The 18,319-nt window shown below is 39.1% G+C and overlaps 2 protein-coding genes across 4 annotated transcripts in view; one reads left to right on the top strand and one right to left on the bottom strand.

Moving 5' to 3' along the window:
- LOC136849216 (tigger transposable element-derived protein 1-like) overlaps positions 1–18,319 on the bottom strand; it is a 121,886-nt gene that overhangs the window by 34,124 nt on the left and 69,443 nt on the right. The window contains exon 1 of one of the 3 annotated variants that reach the window (XM_067122416.1): positions 14,418–17,129. The exons of the other annotated variants lie outside the window; for them this stretch is intronic. Coding sequence (XP_066978517.1) covers positions 14,418–16,228 — 1,811 coding nt within the window. The 5' untranslated portion in view covers positions 16,229–17,129. Of the gene's footprint in view, positions 1–14,417; positions 17,130–18,319 lie in introns of those variants that run through there. 3 annotated transcript variants of the gene reach the window in all.
- LOC136849217 (uncharacterized) overlaps positions 1–18,319 on the top strand; it is a 172,310-nt gene that overhangs the window by 84,765 nt on the left and 69,226 nt on the right. The window lies entirely within an intron of this gene.

Genomic DNA, 18,319 nt, shown 5'->3' with positions numbered 1-18,319 from the left:
CTTGCTGAACAGTTTGAGATAACGTTCTTCACTTTAGCTATCTATCATCTCAGGGGTATTGTTGATAATTGCCTCGACAATCCCATACTCTATGTAATTCATCCGTATCAACATCTTGAATGTGATAGGCCTTGACTGCATCACAGAAATCTCCAAAAGGCTCTTCATATATAATTTATTCATATCAGTATCTTAAATGTTATAGGCCTTGACTGCATCACAGAATTCTTCTAAAGGTAGGACACTTGTTAGGCTTAATTTTTACACTTATGAAAGCTGTTTTCAGAGAGGTTATGCTTTTTGGTTCTAATAGCAAGCAAAGAAATCTGCTCTACATGCCTTAGCCACATCTGCCTTAAGCTGACAAAGCTTGGTATTTAATGTAAAGCCACAAAAAACCTTTTATTCTTTTCTCAGTTTTGCCTGTAAGTTCAGACATTAGCTTAAATACTGAGTTATGCTGGATGTCTTGGCTTTTACTGCTTCAGTAGTGCCTAAGAACAATTAAAGTGTAACTGAGGAAGAAGAAATATATCTTTGAGGACACACAGGCATTTCCTTCATCTCCAGAGCACTTCCAGAGTGCCTTAGGGCAATCCTCACCTAAACTCTGGGGAAATAACTTTTTACTGCTTCCCATCACGTAAGTATTCTGCCAATAGCTGGCAAAAGAGAAAACCATTTAGTCGAACATACCGCAACAGACCAACTATCAACCTCATCATATTCCCAGAATTCCCGTAACTGTTCTGGTCTAAAAGTAGAGATGTTGACATGGTTTACATCTTGAGCACAATATATATATATATTTTTTGCATCAGTTTCCAGTTTTGCTGTAACAAATATTGTTTAGACAGTTTGCAGAAATAACGTTCATTTGGAAAATTTTCATTCTTTTATTAACATTTGTGTTTCCTACTGTTTACACTTGCATTGCTAGCAGTGTACGCAAACACTAGACCTAGACCTGATGTCTGTAATGTAGATAGTAGCTGACTATGGTCATCTCTGTAAAAGAATTGGAATCAGTGACCTTAGTAGTTGTGACGCCAGTAAATTCCAAATAATTATTTGATTAATCAAAATGAATCAATTAATTATTTGGAATTTACTGGCGTCACAATTACTAAGGTCATTGATGCCAAATAATTAATTGATTAATTAAACTTAATCAATTAATTATTTGGAACTTACTGGCGTCACAACTACTAAGGTCATTGATGCCAATTCCAATTCTTTTGTTGCACCTTGTTTGAAGCACCAGGTCCTTTTTTTGCAGAATACGGTGCTAGAATATTTTCGCACAGGTTTTGTTTTAGTTTCCATCATATTTCTGTTGACTCTTACTCCGCAATCAGCAGTGCTCTTGTGGGTTTGATTAATAATGACAAAAAAATTTCCAGATTATCAGTTTCGCGCAGGAAAATATTGTATGACAAGTGATGCTTCAAGGGGTTATACACTACACACTTCTACAGCTTTTTTTTTTTTTTTTTTTTTTTGTCATCTTGAGATGATAGAGGTGGGCAAGAAAAAGGTATCAGTAATGACGCCCCGGCACTACGAGTGCTGTTTCGCTATAGCAGTGTGCTGTTTAAATGCACTCTTTTCCCATGATGTTTATACCCAAGTCACAACGGAATGGTGTCCAGAATGCATGAAAGTCAACTTTTAGCAAGGAATCCAAATTTTTTGGACCATTTATGGTTCATTTCATCTTCCTTGTCAGCATTTCTTTAGGAATGGAATATAAAATTTAGTCCAAAGGCCACGCGCTGGGACATATGAGGCCATTCAGCACTGAGAGGAAAATTGAGAATAAAAAGGTTTTAAAAGGTGAAACAGGAGGAAAACCCTGTAGTTGCACGATGAAACAATATTGTCAGAAGAGGGTGGAGAACGGAAGAGAATATGAATGGAGTGAAGAAAAAGGAATGAAGGGGTAGCAGCCAGAGATCGAAGGAACGCTACAAAGACCCTTAAGTAATGCCTACAGTGCACCGCGTGAGGTACACCGACGGCGCTGTTTCCTGCGGGAAACATTTCTTTAGGGGTTTAATTAAAGCAAGAAGTAACAGTCACTTCCAATTGCTTGATTCGTCTTGTACGCGTACGATGCGGCTCGGCGTGTAGTGTTGCCAGTAGCAACAACATAAAATTATATTAAAATACGTCAGTGGTTATGGTGGCCTGAGACTGAGACTCTTCGAATATAAGCACGGCAATTCATGTAATTCTTTTTTGACAGGATAACGGGCAGAGTATTCAAAAGCACGGCGTCTGGCAAGCTTAGCATATAGCAGTACACTTATTTTAGCGTATAGCAGTACACTTATTTTACTTTTATATGATATCTGCTTGTTTGGAAGTTTTATTCTTTTTGTAAGTCAGTGATCTTTTTTATGTACAATTTAAATAAAGAAATAATGAAAACTTCGCTCTCCATTTCTTCATGAATCATTGACGCCATTGACATCTCCCTCAGCGTATTATGTAACATATGCAGTAGATCTCGTCATTTTTCGTAAATACCAGACAGTCAGCGAAATGACCCGTTCACCAAAGCTTACGGATGGTTTGGTGACTGCATGCGTCTGCGATGAAACTGAAGGACAAGGGGCTGCCGCATCGTCTGTACCGCTTGACAGAATCTACTGTGTCTGTGACTCTGCCTCACTCACTTCCGCTGGCAGAAGAGAAACGCAGGGTCCCCCACCCCCACCCCTCCTACTAAGGAGGTGGGACAGTGCTCCCTCCCCACCCCGAAGACCGTTACGCTTTCTCATTTTAAACAGAAAAGAAGCAAAGTAATAGAATGGCATGTACGTAGTGAAGGGCAGGGGGTTGGGGGGGAAGCTAATATGGAGCGTTCAGTTGTTAGTGTGGTCATCATTCTCATCTTATAAGGATACCCGGTACCAGTAAAGACCTGGCTGTACAATGCTGAGATTATTCTTTATAATATTGGTCTAGGAGAGTTAAATAACATCAAAACAATGAGCTCATTTCTGAAACCCAGCCGACACATTTTAATTTTCCGCTGTCTTTTTTGTTTGATCTTTACATCTCTCGCTTCCACTGAAATTGTCATTCTTGATCGGTCATTTAACTGAGTAAAGACATTTTTATTGCAAAAGTAATGTCTCAGACTTCAAGATTTCTCAGAAAGAAAAAAAAATATAAGAAAAAAAATTATACTACATAGTCATTCGGAAGCCATTTTGAATCTGCTTGGTTTAATTACTCTTTTTCTGGTTGGTTAAACGCAACCTGTGAAAGTAAAAAATTAAATTTTCTCTCTAAGCAAACGAATCTTACAAGGAACAATAACTGAAAGCGTTTGGAGATAGCTATAAAAATTGGGACAGCTCTCTTTCCTTGAAAGAAATAAAGGTGGGACCAGTGACTGAGCAGTAAAAAAAAAACACACAAAATATGATCCATAAGTGCAAATATATTTTCCGCAGATTGAATAAATAACAAAGAAACGCCAACAAATGTGGTAAAGGCAAGACTTCCGATGAACTTAAAAATATTGCGTACATCTGTCCTAGCAGGGCTAAAGGTGAATTGCATTCGTGGTAAAAGCACCTTTAAATAGCACCTTTCACCTAATGATTAATCAAGGTGTCTCAGCCGTCTTGTATGACTGGAGAATTTACGCTGTTATCTTTGGAGGCTTGAAACCCTTTAGTAAGTGAGGGCTACTCGTCTCACTGAGGACTCAGCAACCCTATGCTGACGGAGTGTGTAGTGTATTAGCCCCATGTTCCATTTTTTTTTTAAGCAATACTTTGGTAAACCTTCTGGCAATAATAGCTCCCGTAGGGTGATAGTGCCGTCAGTGTACCTTACACGGTGCACTGCAGGCATTACTTACGGCTCCATGCGGCGTCCCTTCGGCACCTAGCCGCAACCACTTTTATTCCCATTACTATACATCCGTTCATACTCTTCCATATTACTTTTCACCCTTTCCTAACAATTGGTTATTTATTCTTTAAGCAGCTACTTATTAATTTTGCCACAAATTTATCTATGATTTTATTCTTACCTTCCCTTTGATTCTCATTTCGTCACTTAGGCCATTCTTATCTGTGAGTACTTGCTAGTTCTACCCGTATTATTACAGTAATTAGTAATAATCTGAGAAAAAATAATGGTCATGGGATTACAACTCACTCTGTGCCAAGATCCTCAATGGAATTTCGTTCTTCACATGAATGGAATGCATCTGTCGACAGGTGTATTCAGTTTACATCTGTCGAACGACTACTGATGTGGTGCTGTTGCTCTCTTCGTGTAAGCCAGCCTGGTCACCTTTAATCTTGGTTTCCGTCATCATGACCTTTGTTATGGCTGTTCTAACGTGATTTTCACCAGCACCCAAAATATGTACGAAACAACTGTCACAAACAACAGACATTTTCTTTTCCAAATGATGTTCATTTTTTTGAAGGGCCTGCCCGGACTTTTCCGCACTGATTTTACTAAAACTAAGTTCACAGCATTTTAGCATCATAATACTCATTACATGCGTAGTTTTATTTGTAAAAATATAAAAACAATAGAAAGCTTTTGAGTCATTCAGACTCCATCAATAGGAAATGGGAAAACACTCTTATAAGCATAAGCAGTTTTACTCTATTGCAGTGCGTAAGATCTGATAAAGAATTATGTTTACTAGAAGTAATTTTCGTTACTTTTTTCTTCATATTATTGCCATTCGACTAAGTCAAAAGTTACCTTATTTGCTTTAGGCATTATATTGATAACTATTCTTTCCTGAGTTCGATGAAACGTGTTAGATAGGAACTAGGATACTGGGAGGTTAGATAGGAACTTGGATACTGGGAGTTATTCTGCAATTTCTGGTCTACCTTGGCTGATTTTAAAGGTCAGTTTCAAGGCCAGAAGTGGAATTTTTTCTTAGAAACCATGAGTCAAGGGTCTCTGGTTTTCAGATTACAACAGTGTCTCGAAGATATTTGTTTAGGTACTTTTTTTTTATGTTCCCTTGACCTATTTCCGAAGGTTACATGTCAATGTAGGGGGTGAGTATTTATTTCTTTCTGAGTTTGGTGAAACTTTATGTGTATGTACGTTGGGAGCTAGAGATTATTTTTCACAAATATGTTGGCCTTGGCCTACTTAATAGATTTAGATAAAACATAGTAAGTGGTATTTTAGGGGTACAAATTATTTTCTTATATTTTTTCACCTTGACCTACTTTTCAAGGCTGCAGGTCGGTTGATTATTATTACATCTTATAGGGGAAATAGACCATATTGTAAATGTGATTTGCAGAACTTAATTTGTGATAAAATTTTTCATTTCATTTGATGATTATATTTCTGGGCCAGGAATGTCATTGAAGGGTATTGACACAACCATACAGTAAGGGTTTTCACTGTACTAGTAAAAGAATAGAGACCTGTATATACTTGGGAAATGTACAAAATAGCAGAGATGTTTTGCTATATCTCAAATATAGCATGGTCGCAACAAAAATTGAAGCTGTGCTGAGTTGTAGGAATGCTGTTGTACAGTAGTTCTTCTAGATCATAGCAGCAAGACACTGGCATGGGCTCTTTGATCACAGCGCACAGCCTGTCAAGTCATGGTGATGATGGCTGCTATTTAAGCTGGGGAAGGGGCTGAGTTGTAGTGGTGGTGACATACAGTTAACATTGCATGCTCCCCATTGATTGGTTGGTGCTGGTCTCACTCAAACTAAGTATTTGATTTCGTTGGTTGAGGGTCCTTTGAAGTACCTCAACAACTGCCTGAATGGGGGTTGCCTTTGGGCATTCTGAGGACTTGGTTATACAGGGCTTCATGTTGGGAGGGCATGGTCATAGCCCGTTGTGTTGGTATAGGGAAATACGTTTGCTTGGGGCAGAGGTCTGCTAATGCTTGCGGGTATATTAGTTTGGTCTGGCTTGACATTTAGCCATGAAAAGCACTTAGAAACACATAGGTCGAATGTCAGACATCAAAAATGGCTCCTAAAGAGAGAGAGAGAGAGAGAGAGAGAGAGAGAGAGAGAGAGAGAGAGAGAGAGAGAGAGAGAGAGAGCCTCTACTGATGCTACTCTTTCTTTAATATGTTGAACGAAGTTTATCTTACCTAGAGGAAATGCTACATACTGATCTCATTTCCTGTAAAAAGAAATGAAAACAAATGTGTGCTTTGAAAGCGAAGGTACAATAACTTCTGTAACTACAACTTTCTTTCCCTAATCAGTCCTCTACCATGAATGTCATGTGCTTTGGTTTTCATTTGACAGCCAGATCTTCTCGTAATGATGTTAATGCTTCTGATGCTACAGCTCTACCCCTCTCTAGTCCTATGTTCTCCCAGTAATCTCTGTTCATAAAATCTGTAGAATTTTTGCTTTTAATAGGACTTTGTTTTATAAGTGACTTTTACTAATTTTAGTCACAGCATCCGATTTGCTTTAGAAAGTGGAGTTTGTTTATTCAGATAGAACTAGTCAGACAAGCAATTTTTTCCTACATATGAGGAAAAGATGAAGCATGTTCCATTTCAGAAACTTGCTGGTGTATTTTTGTCACTGTTGTGGAAATGCAACGCCAGCTACAAAATTACTGCATCAGTTTGCTTAGCACAGCTGTGGCTTATGGGTATATCATCAGCAATGAAAGCTTTTGATGTCAAAATGTTCATTAGAAGTTCTGAAAGAACCTGGACTGTACAATACCTAACTTTTCTTATGTTACTACAATTTATCTGTAGTGTGCACGACTCAGCGGTATGTCACTGGAACCTGCCCATCTGTCAGAGCTCTAAATATTGTAGGGTATCTTGTTCACAAGGAATTTCTTGCAAGGTTCAACATGCTTGTGTTCATCTTTTTCTTTATTTACCCTTTGATATATTTTTGTGAACTGGCTACAGTTTTCCTGGCGCTTCCTTTTCTCTTTCTTAACCCTCGCCCACCTCTTCATATTTAACCTTCATAATTGACGTTGCCTTGCTATCTAGGATCATATTTCTTGACAGGATATCACCACCTGCAGAGCCAGGACGAAAAAGATCAAGCTTATCTGTGATTGCCATTAACAAGGATTAGGTTACGTGTGGTTGCAACTTAGCCCTCAGTATTTGTTCCTTTTCTGGTGCAAGGTGGCTGAGGCCACAGCAAGCTGCTCTCCTCTGAGACCGGGCCTTCAGCAAAGGCAGTGGCTTCCCTTTATAGTCTTTTACCAATATCTGTACTGGCTGTCCTTTCAGCATTTGTATCTGCTACTTTATTTAGTGGCATAACAGTCTACTGTAAAAACTGTCCATAAGCACTCATTGTCCAACATTTATTTTTGCAAGGTGTCCCAGACCTATTTAGTGTATGGATTGGTACTCCTTTACTGTATCTTCTTTCTTATTTTGTCGTTTATTTTGCATGTGTACATTCTATTCTGGTTCCATAAAAATGTATACAGATTATCATTATTCTAACCTTTTTCTTGAGCAGCAAGATTGATTTACCTAAGACAGACGCAAAACGTAACTTTACTTTTCTTCCTTCTGTTTTGTTTTTTTTTCGGGGGTGGGGGTGGGTGGATGGGGATGGTTGGTTTTGGGGATGATTCAGTGCGTTGTCTTACGAGTATTAACCCCTTTAAAAGGACTGGTTTTACTACACTCTCTGGATATACAGTGCATAAGGATACCTGGTTCACATGGAGCTTTTTAAGGAGAATGTCTAATCGTCTTGCAATGTTTATTTTCTTCAGAAAAAAAAAATCATATGCCACCATAATAAAGAGCAATGATTTTGAAAGGAATGATTTGACAAATAAACGGAATAGTAGACCAGTCACAAGCTTACGTAGAATGAAAACACAGTTCTAGATGTGGCACTGAATTCAGAATCAGTCAAGTTTAAGCTGGCCATATGCCAGCCCGGGCTCTTGCTCCCGTGCAGACCGTAAATTACTTTAGATACTTAAGCTCCACTGATGAATGAATATCTTTTTCGCCAGCCAATATAACTGAATTGTTTCAAATTATTTTAAATGTATGAATATAAAAGTATACGTATATGTAAGCCCGGTGATAAAACCCACTTTTTTTTTTTTTTAGCAAAATTAGATGTATTGGCTCCTTGTTAACATTGTGACTTCTCCTTAAACCTTGGAAAAAAAAAGAAGGGGGATAGCTTTCAGTTTATCAAAGAGAGAACCCTTTAAGTCATCAAGAAAATGGTTCGTACTCAGGTACTACATACCTCAAAGTCAAGGTGAACCAAGCATTATTAAGCTAGACCGATTCTGAATAGGCACAGAGCAATGGCCATTGTTTATTATTGTTAGTGTGTGCGCGCGGTTTTTTTTTTTTTTTACTGATATTTCGAAAGTCCCGCGGCAGTGAATGAAAGATTTTACAGTCTAGCACTGTGGCGTCAAAGTTCGGTCGTTGTAACTATTTTTTTATGAAGAGCATTAAACATAAAAACATCAAACACTGTGATATCAAACAGACTAAAGAAACTGAAATAAAAAACTACACCTCCTGTCCAGAACCTTCCCTGATGACACCTTTATCCAAAAACTTATCTAATGAACCTCAAGTTGAATGAAATATCATCATAATTTTTTCGTGCTCAATGAGGCAGATATGTGATTCGCCCGTGACCTCAGTGGATTTGTGAGATTCAGTCATCAATAGTCTCTCACAGCCCAATTATTATTATTATTATTATTATTATTATTATTATTATTCAGAAGATGAACCTTATCCATGTGGAACAAGCCCACAGGGGCCATTACTTGAAATGCAAGCTTCAAAGAATATGGTGTTCATTAGAAAGAAGTAACAGGTGAAGATGGGAAATACAGAAAGAAGCCCATAGGGGGAGATAGTGCCGTCAGTGCACCTCATGCGTTGCACTGTAGGCATTACTTAAGATTCTTTGCAGCGTCCAATCGGCCCCTAGCTGCAACCCCTTTCGTTTCTTTCACTGTACCTCCTTTCATATTCTCTTTCTTCCATCTGACTTTCCACCCACTCCTAACAATTTATTCATGGTGCAGCTGCGAGGTTTTCCTCCTCTTACACCTTTCAAACCTATATTCTCTTTCTTCCATCTGACTTTCCACCCACTCCTAACAATTTATTCATGGTGCAGCTGCGAGGTTTTCCTCCTCTTACACCTTTCAAACCTTTTATTGTCAATTTCCCTTCAGCTCTGAATGACCTCAGAGGTCCCAGTGCTTGGGCTTTGGCCTAAATTCTATATTCAATACAGAAAGAAGGGAATCACTCATTAAAATAGAAAAAATAAATTAGCAAATTAATGAAAATAAAAAATGTAAGTAAATTATTAAATTCAAGAAGAATTGTACTAGGGTAGTAATGCATTATATCTTCGCTTGAACTTTTGAAGTTCCAACTGCATGACATCCTCAGGGGAAAGCAGCCATTACGAAATGCTGCCAGGTCGGTATCACAAAATAATGGAACCGCTGTCTGTTCAACATACAACTACAGTTCCCCGCAGTTTGCCTTTGTGCCGTGGGTGCAATTGCAAGCCCAACACCGAACCGTTGTTTAAAAAAAAAAAAAGCATTAGTACTTCTACTAGGTACAGTATGTCGCCCATGACTCTTCTTACACAATTTGATACGCTCTGGGACGGATTCTCTCAGTTTTCGGCAGAAAAAATTTTAAGTATACTTTGGTTTAACCAGACCACTGAGCTGATTAACAGCTCTCCTAGGGCTGGCAGAGCCCGGGATCGATGCTGTCTCACTCCTGGATCGCCTCATGGAGCTTTGCAACCGTGGAAATATTATTCCTCTGCAGCTTAAGTTTAATATACACCCCAAAAATACACTGTTGGAGAAAGGTCAGGGGAATTTGGGGGCCAATCCGTAATGTACTCAACTTTGCAGTCATCAAACAGGCAAAATTTCAGTCAAGGTCATTTATGCCCTCTGATTGGGCACTCACTGGTCGTTTTCCCGCCTTGATTCCCGCCCCTATAACTTAGGTCTTAGGAGGATAGGGCGCTGTTGTCAGTTAGTCAATTTCTTCTGGTCTGTTTTTTTTTTTTGTTCACATGGATTTTCAAATTTTTTCTAAGCAACGATTATAGACGTGGGATGGGATCGATTCCGGGTTATGCTGAACAATGACAAAATTGATCCCAATTGTGTAAGAAGAGTCATTGAGGACATACCAAGTATTAGTGCATTAATAGGTGAGAGCTCCTTAAAAATTTCCTTGTTCTAGCAATAATGCTTTTTTTTATTAAAAATTTGTCTTTTTTTCACGGTTCGGTGTTGGGCTTGCAACTGCATCCATAGCGCAAAGGCAAATTGCGGGAACTGTAATAAAGTGTTTTTTTTTTTCATCTCGTGTGGACGCATCAATCTAATGCCTTCATTAGCACCAATAAGTCTGCCATGAAGGCAAATCCGCAGTTTACAGTAAAGGCTTAGTTTCAGCTGACACCTTTATTTCCACACGCGACAACTCGCAATGTTATGCACAGTCCACATCATGAGGCAGATGTATGTAAGAGTTTGCTGTCCAAGAGATATATTTCAGAGTTTGCTGTCCATCAACACAAAACTCCAGTTCCACGCTCACTACGCATCGTAAAATAGACTTCATTTCTCCTGTTCCCATATCCTGTTTGCCATAGTCTTTCATTCTTGGGGATGATACACTAATTATTTATTTGTACAAAAATATAGATGGTATAAAGTCTCTGGAAGGTTAATAGAAATCACAGAAATAAGCTGTTCTTAGATTTAGTGAAATGAATAAGTTTCATTCATTCTAAATGCAAAATGACAAGGAATATAAACAAACGATATATTAATTCATTGTTGTAATGCTTGGGTTCACTTTGGGAATTTTGGTCTCTTTACTTGCAGCTTTGGTACCGTACCTACGTGCAATCACTTTCGCATTCTCAGGAAAGCTCAAATATTATAGAAGGCAAGATTAATCGTTAAAGAGTTAACGACAAACGGCCATTCCGGAGACAGGAACTGTTAAGGTGGACAGGAAAATGACTGAAAATACCGTAAGTGGTTAAAATCTTCATGGTCTTGATCACAGAAAGAACTCAAACCTGTTTTTGCCATTCTGCATCGGTAAAGCACAAGTGGCCCTCCTAAGGAATCCTCATATACATCACTTAAGTTACTGTATTCTTAACAACAGTATTCATTGGTAAGCAAAGAAATGAAGAGTAAAGGGGCCTGGCAAACGCTTCATTGATAATTTCAAATTAAGGCTTGAAGGTGGGATTTTCTCTCAGGCAACAAGAAATGTATGACAGTTGCATTCTGATTCGGTAACAATCGGATTACCAAGTTTGTTAGGTTCTAGCTAATGGCGGGAGTTCAATGACGACGGCCTGCATTATTTGCTGAAGTAAATAAACCTAAGAAAACGATTTCGGTTTAGCATATACTAACAGACTTCCTGCAAGAGGGAATGTAGAAAAACCTTGGCAATACGTACAAAACAACAAGTAACCTCGAGAGGGGAATCAAATCCATTTATAGGGGTGTGGCACTTTGGTAAAGAGGCGACGAGAGTAATAACACTTTACACAGGAAACTCGCTGGCAACCCAGCCCACAGAAACATCACATAAATACACGAGTTGAAAGCACAGTTTCCAGAAGAAAAACAAAAGCATATGACTAATATAAGAAAGGGATCTTTTTTCTGCCTACATTACTCTTCATTATTACCGTGACCTTTCTGGAAGTTAGTAATGGAGTTAGAAGCCAAATCATAAAACTTGGTGAGGAGTTCCAAGGAACAACGCTGATAGACAAATAGATAGGTAGCCCGAAAACGGATTTTAGTGGAAAATATGCAAAAGAAACTCGTGAAAAAGTACGAGTTTACTGGGGAAAGGCGACGAGCATTGATTTAAACCATTAGCATGGAGTTCACGCGTTTACATATGTCTCTGACTCGGGTAAGATTTATTCAGCAGGGCAGTGCATCGGAGTGGTTTTGTACTGTTTTGTAGATTACGTTCATCTTTAATTTACAAATATTTTCGTCATTAACACATTTCTCTGGCAAATGAAACACACCAGTTAATGCAACTGAGATGATCCAACACAAAATCGAATGATGTTGAAGAGAATTACTCCTACTAACAAGGAAAAAAAGGAAAAACAAATCTTTCAAGAAAAACCTCTTACGATCTTTAAAATCACGACCTGGAACCCAACCTTTTACGCGGTAGTAAATCCTAGGACCAAAAGTCTGTCTTCAAAACAACACACCTATTGAACTGTTGCATGATTTACCCGTCATCCATTTCCTTACCCTATAAAGAAAACCATCGGTTTTATGAACTGCAAAGATGGTGTGGCAGGAGAGGTCATTGCCAGAACAATTGCAGAATTGTATTCAAGAAGTCTTTGATGTGTCCCGTTTTTAGATGTAACTCAAAGTTTGGTAATGATCATCTTGAGTTTCGATTAGTGAAGATGAGATGTTACGGCTTTAACATTTGCCTCTGTGCTTTGATCACATTTTATGGCAGCAATAATTCATGCCTTAGTGTACACGTTATTAAATAACATTTAGTAGTTAATTTGTCTTGAATATAAATATGGCTGTGTTTTAACACTGATAAGGTAATAATATTCTCTTACTGATTTTTTGGAGGCATGATAAAAGCCTGTAACATGGCATGTCAAAGTGCAGGCAACAGCGGTGATCTTCAATGTCTGTCAACAAGCAACATGCATTTAACTTAGTGAGATGCCACTAAGTTGCATTCACTTGAATATGTACCATATTACAGACATGCAAAAATCTTTGTCATTTTGTACTATTAACATAGAATTATAAAAATATGTGATGAATGAGTTTGTTGTAAGTAAAATAATCACTGTTAATTTCATTTTTAATTTACAGATGTGCGAAATATGATGAGGGACATAAGGTTTGTTGCAAAACCAGATCCCAGTAAATTTAGGTTGAAGGATTTATGGAAAATCAGTTACTACCGATAGTCGCAATTAATTACTGATAATCTTTTGAGATTCCAGTGACGTAAAATTACATTATTACTTTCTCAACTCTTGCTTGAGGTTCCCCAGCTTCTATGGGAAGCTTCGAAGGGAGCGTCAGTCAAACCAGGATTCCCCAGCTCAGTAGAACAATGGCCTCCAGGCTTCTTTAGGAAGCAAGCTCCCCCCAGAATCCCCGGAGGAATACCTCTAATAATAAGCTTAATTCACTAAAAAAGAAAATAGGCATGACCCAGCTCCGGGTTTCTGTGGTTCCTCATTTCAACAATCTTTCCTGAGACCATCTGGGATCTCTATGGCTCAAGAACTGAGAGCTGGCTCAAAATTTCAGCTTCAGTTTCCAGTTTTGATGGAATGTATGAAGGAATGGATCTAGTGTCGTCTTCACAGAGTCTGAAAAAATAAGATCTGCCTTTTTATTTATTTTCCAGTATTAAATTATATCAAAACCCTTATTATGAGCACTCCTTCAGAGATTCCAGAGGGCGCCCAGGTTACCTTGCTGGTCAGAGGGGTCTTCTCCTGGTGCATCCTAGGTGATCCTAGTGGCCACTGTGCTACAGAATGGGACACTTCCTGGGGAACTGATTCAGGGTACCACTGCCTGGAGCCTCAAGCAGAATCCAGGGGAAATGTTAAAGTTTGGGAGAGCAATAAGGTTTTTTTTTTAATCAACATAATCTGAAAGATTTCATTCCATGACAGTTTTATGCAATATGTTTAGAATATACTAAATAATGTTATTTATTTATTCACTGTAGTTGAATGGAAAAGACTTAGTGCCTAGGATACTGTCCATGGACTGATGAATCCAGTAGTGGACACCTTTGATGAAATATGTAATGACAGATTATGTAACTGAAATGCAGTGACCAAACTAACATTCTTCTCCATCACACATCGAGATGGAACACAGGGCTCTCTAGTGAAACTCCAGCTGGTGAAGGGGTTAAACCAACATCGACTGGATGACTTTGTCTCTTGAACACTATCCTTACCTCAAAACCCTAATATCGTTGCCCATACTCTTTGAGCAAGGCAGAGAATTACAGTACAGAAGTTCACTGGGCTTTGTCCATAAAAGTTGATGGGCAGAAAGAAATTTTAAATGCATTTATAATTTTTTGCTCCTCTTCATTTTTTCCCAGTGAAGTTATTGTAAATACAGATTAATTGTATTTACAATAACTTCATTTTTCCCAGTGAAGTTATTGTAAATACAATTAATCTGTTCCAGCCTCAGAAACATTGCATTTTTGTTCACTTCTTCAATGTTTTTCCGTGACAAAGAATATAGAACGAAATTAAAATAGCCTTAATTATAGACAAGTAACATTAAATTAAATAAAACAGTACATGTACAATGTACTTTACTTTGGTAGTAGATAGCTGCTGGCGCAGGTGGATGGCGGAGGAGGAGAGGAAGAAGCTGCTGCTTTGAAGGGGAATCCCCTTCCATAAAAACACTGGGCAACTCTGTGTCGGGTTTTTTTTTCTCTGTTTTGGAACTTTTTAGATGGCTCCTTTTCTGATTTTTGTACATGAAATCGATCTAAAGAAATTTGTCTTTTCCTTTGTTGCAGAATTTTCCTGAAGTGGGACATGGCATTGTCATTCAAAATGTTAATTGCCCTACTGGCCACAACTTTGTCAGGGTGGTGCTTTTCAATAAATTCCTGCACCTCACTCCACTTACTGCAAATGTCTTTTATCTGAGCACTAGTAATTTTCTCCCTATCCTCCTCTTCCTCCAATAAAAGTTCCTTGTGTATGGCCTTCACCTGCTCACTTTGCAACTCCAAAAGCTCTTCTGTGGTGAGTTCTTCTCGATGGTCCTCTACCAGCTCCTCCATGTCAGCGTCGTTGACCTCCAATCCCATACTCTTACCCATAGACACGATCTCATCTACCACTTGTACCTCTGTCTCTGCCTCAAAGCCCCCAAAGCCTCTCTCTGCCACACAATTTGGCCAAAGTTTCTTCCAGGCTAACTGCAAGGTGCGATAAGAGACCTCATTCCAGGCTTTGTCAATGAGGTTGATGCAGTGGAGGATGTTGAAGTGCTCCTTCCAAAAATCTCGAAGGGTTAAATTGGTGTTATTTGTGACCTGGAAACACCTGGAAAACAGTGCCTTTGTGTACAGCTTCTTGAAACTTGAAATCACCTGTTGATCCATGGGCTGCAGCAGTGGAGTCGCATTGGGTGGAAGAAATTTGACCTTTATGAAGTCATGCTCAATACCTAAGTCTTCCTCTAAACCTGGCGGATGAGCAGGAGCATTATCCATGACGAGAAGACACTTAAGGGGGAGGTTCATTTTCTCAAGATATTTCTTGACAGTTGGGGCAAACACTTCCGTCAGCCACTCCATAAATAAAATCCGCGTTACCCACGCCTTGCTATTTGCCCTCCACATTAAGGGCAGTTTAGCCTTCAACACATTATTGTGCTTAAAGGCGCACGGATTTTCGGAATGGTAAACAAGAAGTGGCTTGATCTTACAGTCACCACTTGCATTACCACACAGTAGAAGTGTAAGCCTGTCCTTTATTGGCTTGTGTCCAGGCAGTGCCTTCTCCTCCTGGGTGATGTAAGTCCTTTTTGGCATTTCCTTCCAAAATAAGCCAGTCTCATCACAATTGAAAACTTGATGAGAGACGTAGCCTTCATGTTCGACAAACTTCGCAAATTCGTCCACAAACGCATCTGCAACTTTTTCGTTTGAACCGTGGCGTACACTATGAAAGCCACTTCGTCGGCGAAATCTTTCAAACCACCCTCTACTTGCTTTAAAGTGTTCACCGTCGGCACTTGAACCCGGCGTTTTCGCCAACAAATCACTGTGCAACTGTCTAGCCTTTTCACAAATTATTGCCTCGCTAACGCTGCCTCCAGTCAGCTGCTTTTCATTTATCCACACGGACAACAGTTTTTCCACTTTCTCTATTACATTAGGCCTTTGCTTCGTTATCACAGTCACGCCTTTAGCCACATCAGCCACCTTTATTGCCTCTTTGTTCTTCAAGATCGTACAGATAGTCGATTGCGCCATGTTGTACTGCCTAGCGATGTTGGAAACACGACAGCCATTCTCGTATTTTGTTATTATTTCCTTCTTGAATTCCACAGTAATACGCTTAGGCTTCCTATTACCGCTATCCCTTTTTACTTTTTTAGGAGCCATATTGGGGACTAAAATAACCCAATAAGAGCAAAAAAAAAAAAATGTTTACGAACAAAGCACTCGGACGAATACGAAAAAAGAGCAAAAAAAGATTCAAAAAGTAATGTTTACGAACAAAGCACTCGGACGAATGCTGAATAAGAGCAAAAAAAGACCCAGAAAGTAATGTTCGCGAACAAAGCACCCGGACGAACACTATTCACGGCAGGCGCGCCAAAATACAACTAAGCGTACGCTTACCGGCTCTGAGGGGGTTCGCAGGATGTTTGTGCATTCGCACACCGAGACACCGACCGTGAACCGATGCAAAAATTGTTCGAATAATTGTTCGTGAACCGAGGTTCCACTTCGTTTGTCTCTTCCAAATTCTTTCCCAGATCATTTGATTAGTCATAAACAATCTCAGGTATTCACTGGGATGTCCATTGCGAATGGATACATAATAGTATCTACATTTCGCACTGTGAACGCCATTCTTTATCCGGAAGACATATCATTATCACTTTCCTCACCATGACTTTGAACATCACAGTCGCTCACACATTCATCATTGTTCTGTTCATTGTGTGCAGCAATATCCTCATCACTACCTTCCCAGTCACCCTACATATAAGAACTTGCCATTGTGATAAAAATGTTAATGTAATATATCGATAAAAAAATCCCCTGGGCGCGTGAATCACAGATAAACAGGTTGCAGAAAATGTCTGATGCCACGCAAACCATTCACCCCCATCGCCCTCCCACACTCCCTATTCCCCCTCCCCCACCGCTGCAACCATTGCTTCACTGGCTCTTTAAACCAGTCAGCTTTCATTATTATGGAAAAACCGTGACCCTTGGGCATATTTAATGGCTGATGATAGCAGCGCCATCATATGAGGGCGGAACAAATCCTTCACTTGCCCAGTAAGAGTCGCGGAAAAAAAAGGTGTAATATAGACGGTCGACCTTCAGATACCGAAAAAGAGTGTCTATTTTAGTGTCTTCGTCCTTCCTGGCTAAAGAGAACGGGTCACTTGAGTTAAACGAAGGAAATTATTATTTACTTTTGTTTCGGAGTAAAGAAAAAGAATCGTCTGACAATTGGTTTACGTGATACTAAACGATCCCCGTAGATATAGCTGGAAAAACGCACGTTAAAGGCATTACAAATTTAATGTTCTTTTGCTGAAAATATGTGATTCGCTTATCCAATATTCAAACATATTCTGACAAATTAATATCATATGGCGTGCCCTATCACATCACTGGCAAATCTAATTAACCCTGAAGTCCTTTAGCAAATCCATCGCGTGACCATTGACGCAAATCCAAAAGTAATCCTTTTTTTTTTACCTTTTAAGTCCCAGAAAATTAAATGAATTTTCAAGTGTTGCTGTTGCGTGTGATATTCGTGATACTGATCTGTAAATTTGCTCCGAAGCCTCAATATTGATACGGTACTATTTCACAAAGCTGGAAAGAAGAGGTTCTTGTAGACTGGATAAAAGAGATGGAATATAGGCTCATTGTTGATTATTCTTAAATATGAGATAAGTAACTGGAAGAATTTGACCGTACCGAGAGACATCGTATTATAACTGAGACTTTATGAACTTCGAAGCAATTCAACCCTCTTCCCTTCTCATTATACCCCAGCTTCATCCCAGCCCTCAGAAGCAACGTCAGATTAGATTATAATAATTATCTGGACAAATGCTCGTTCAGTGTGAGGACAAACAACGTTTGGATGAAAACAAAAGGAAGTGACTTGAGAGATCTTATTGTAACTGGGGCTATGAAGATCTTATTCTAACTGAGACTATGAAGGTCTTATTCTAACTGAGACTATGAAGACCTTATTGTAACTGAGACTATGAGCTTCGAAGCAGTTCAACCTTCCGCCCTCCTCAGTATACCCCAGCTCTCAGAAACAATATCAGATTAGATGATAATGATTATGTGGATAAATTCTCGTTCAGTGGGAGAACAAACAACGTTTGGATAAAAACAAAAGCAAGTAACATTTCATCGTCGTGAGGAAAAGTCGTTTGCCGTGCACTGTAGCTCGAGAGATTTATCCAGACTAGAAAACGGTGTCAGTGTTTC

This window comes from Macrobrachium rosenbergii, chromosome 20 (genome assembly GCF_040412425.1).
Source record: "Macrobrachium rosenbergii isolate ZJJX-2024 chromosome 20, ASM4041242v1, whole genome shotgun sequence".
In the NCBI taxonomy this organism is placed as follows: Eukaryota; Metazoa; Arthropoda; class Malacostraca; order Decapoda; family Palaemonidae; genus Macrobrachium; species Macrobrachium rosenbergii.
Note: the sequence above shows the minus strand (reverse complement) of the source record. Positions and strands in the feature narration are given on the sequence as shown.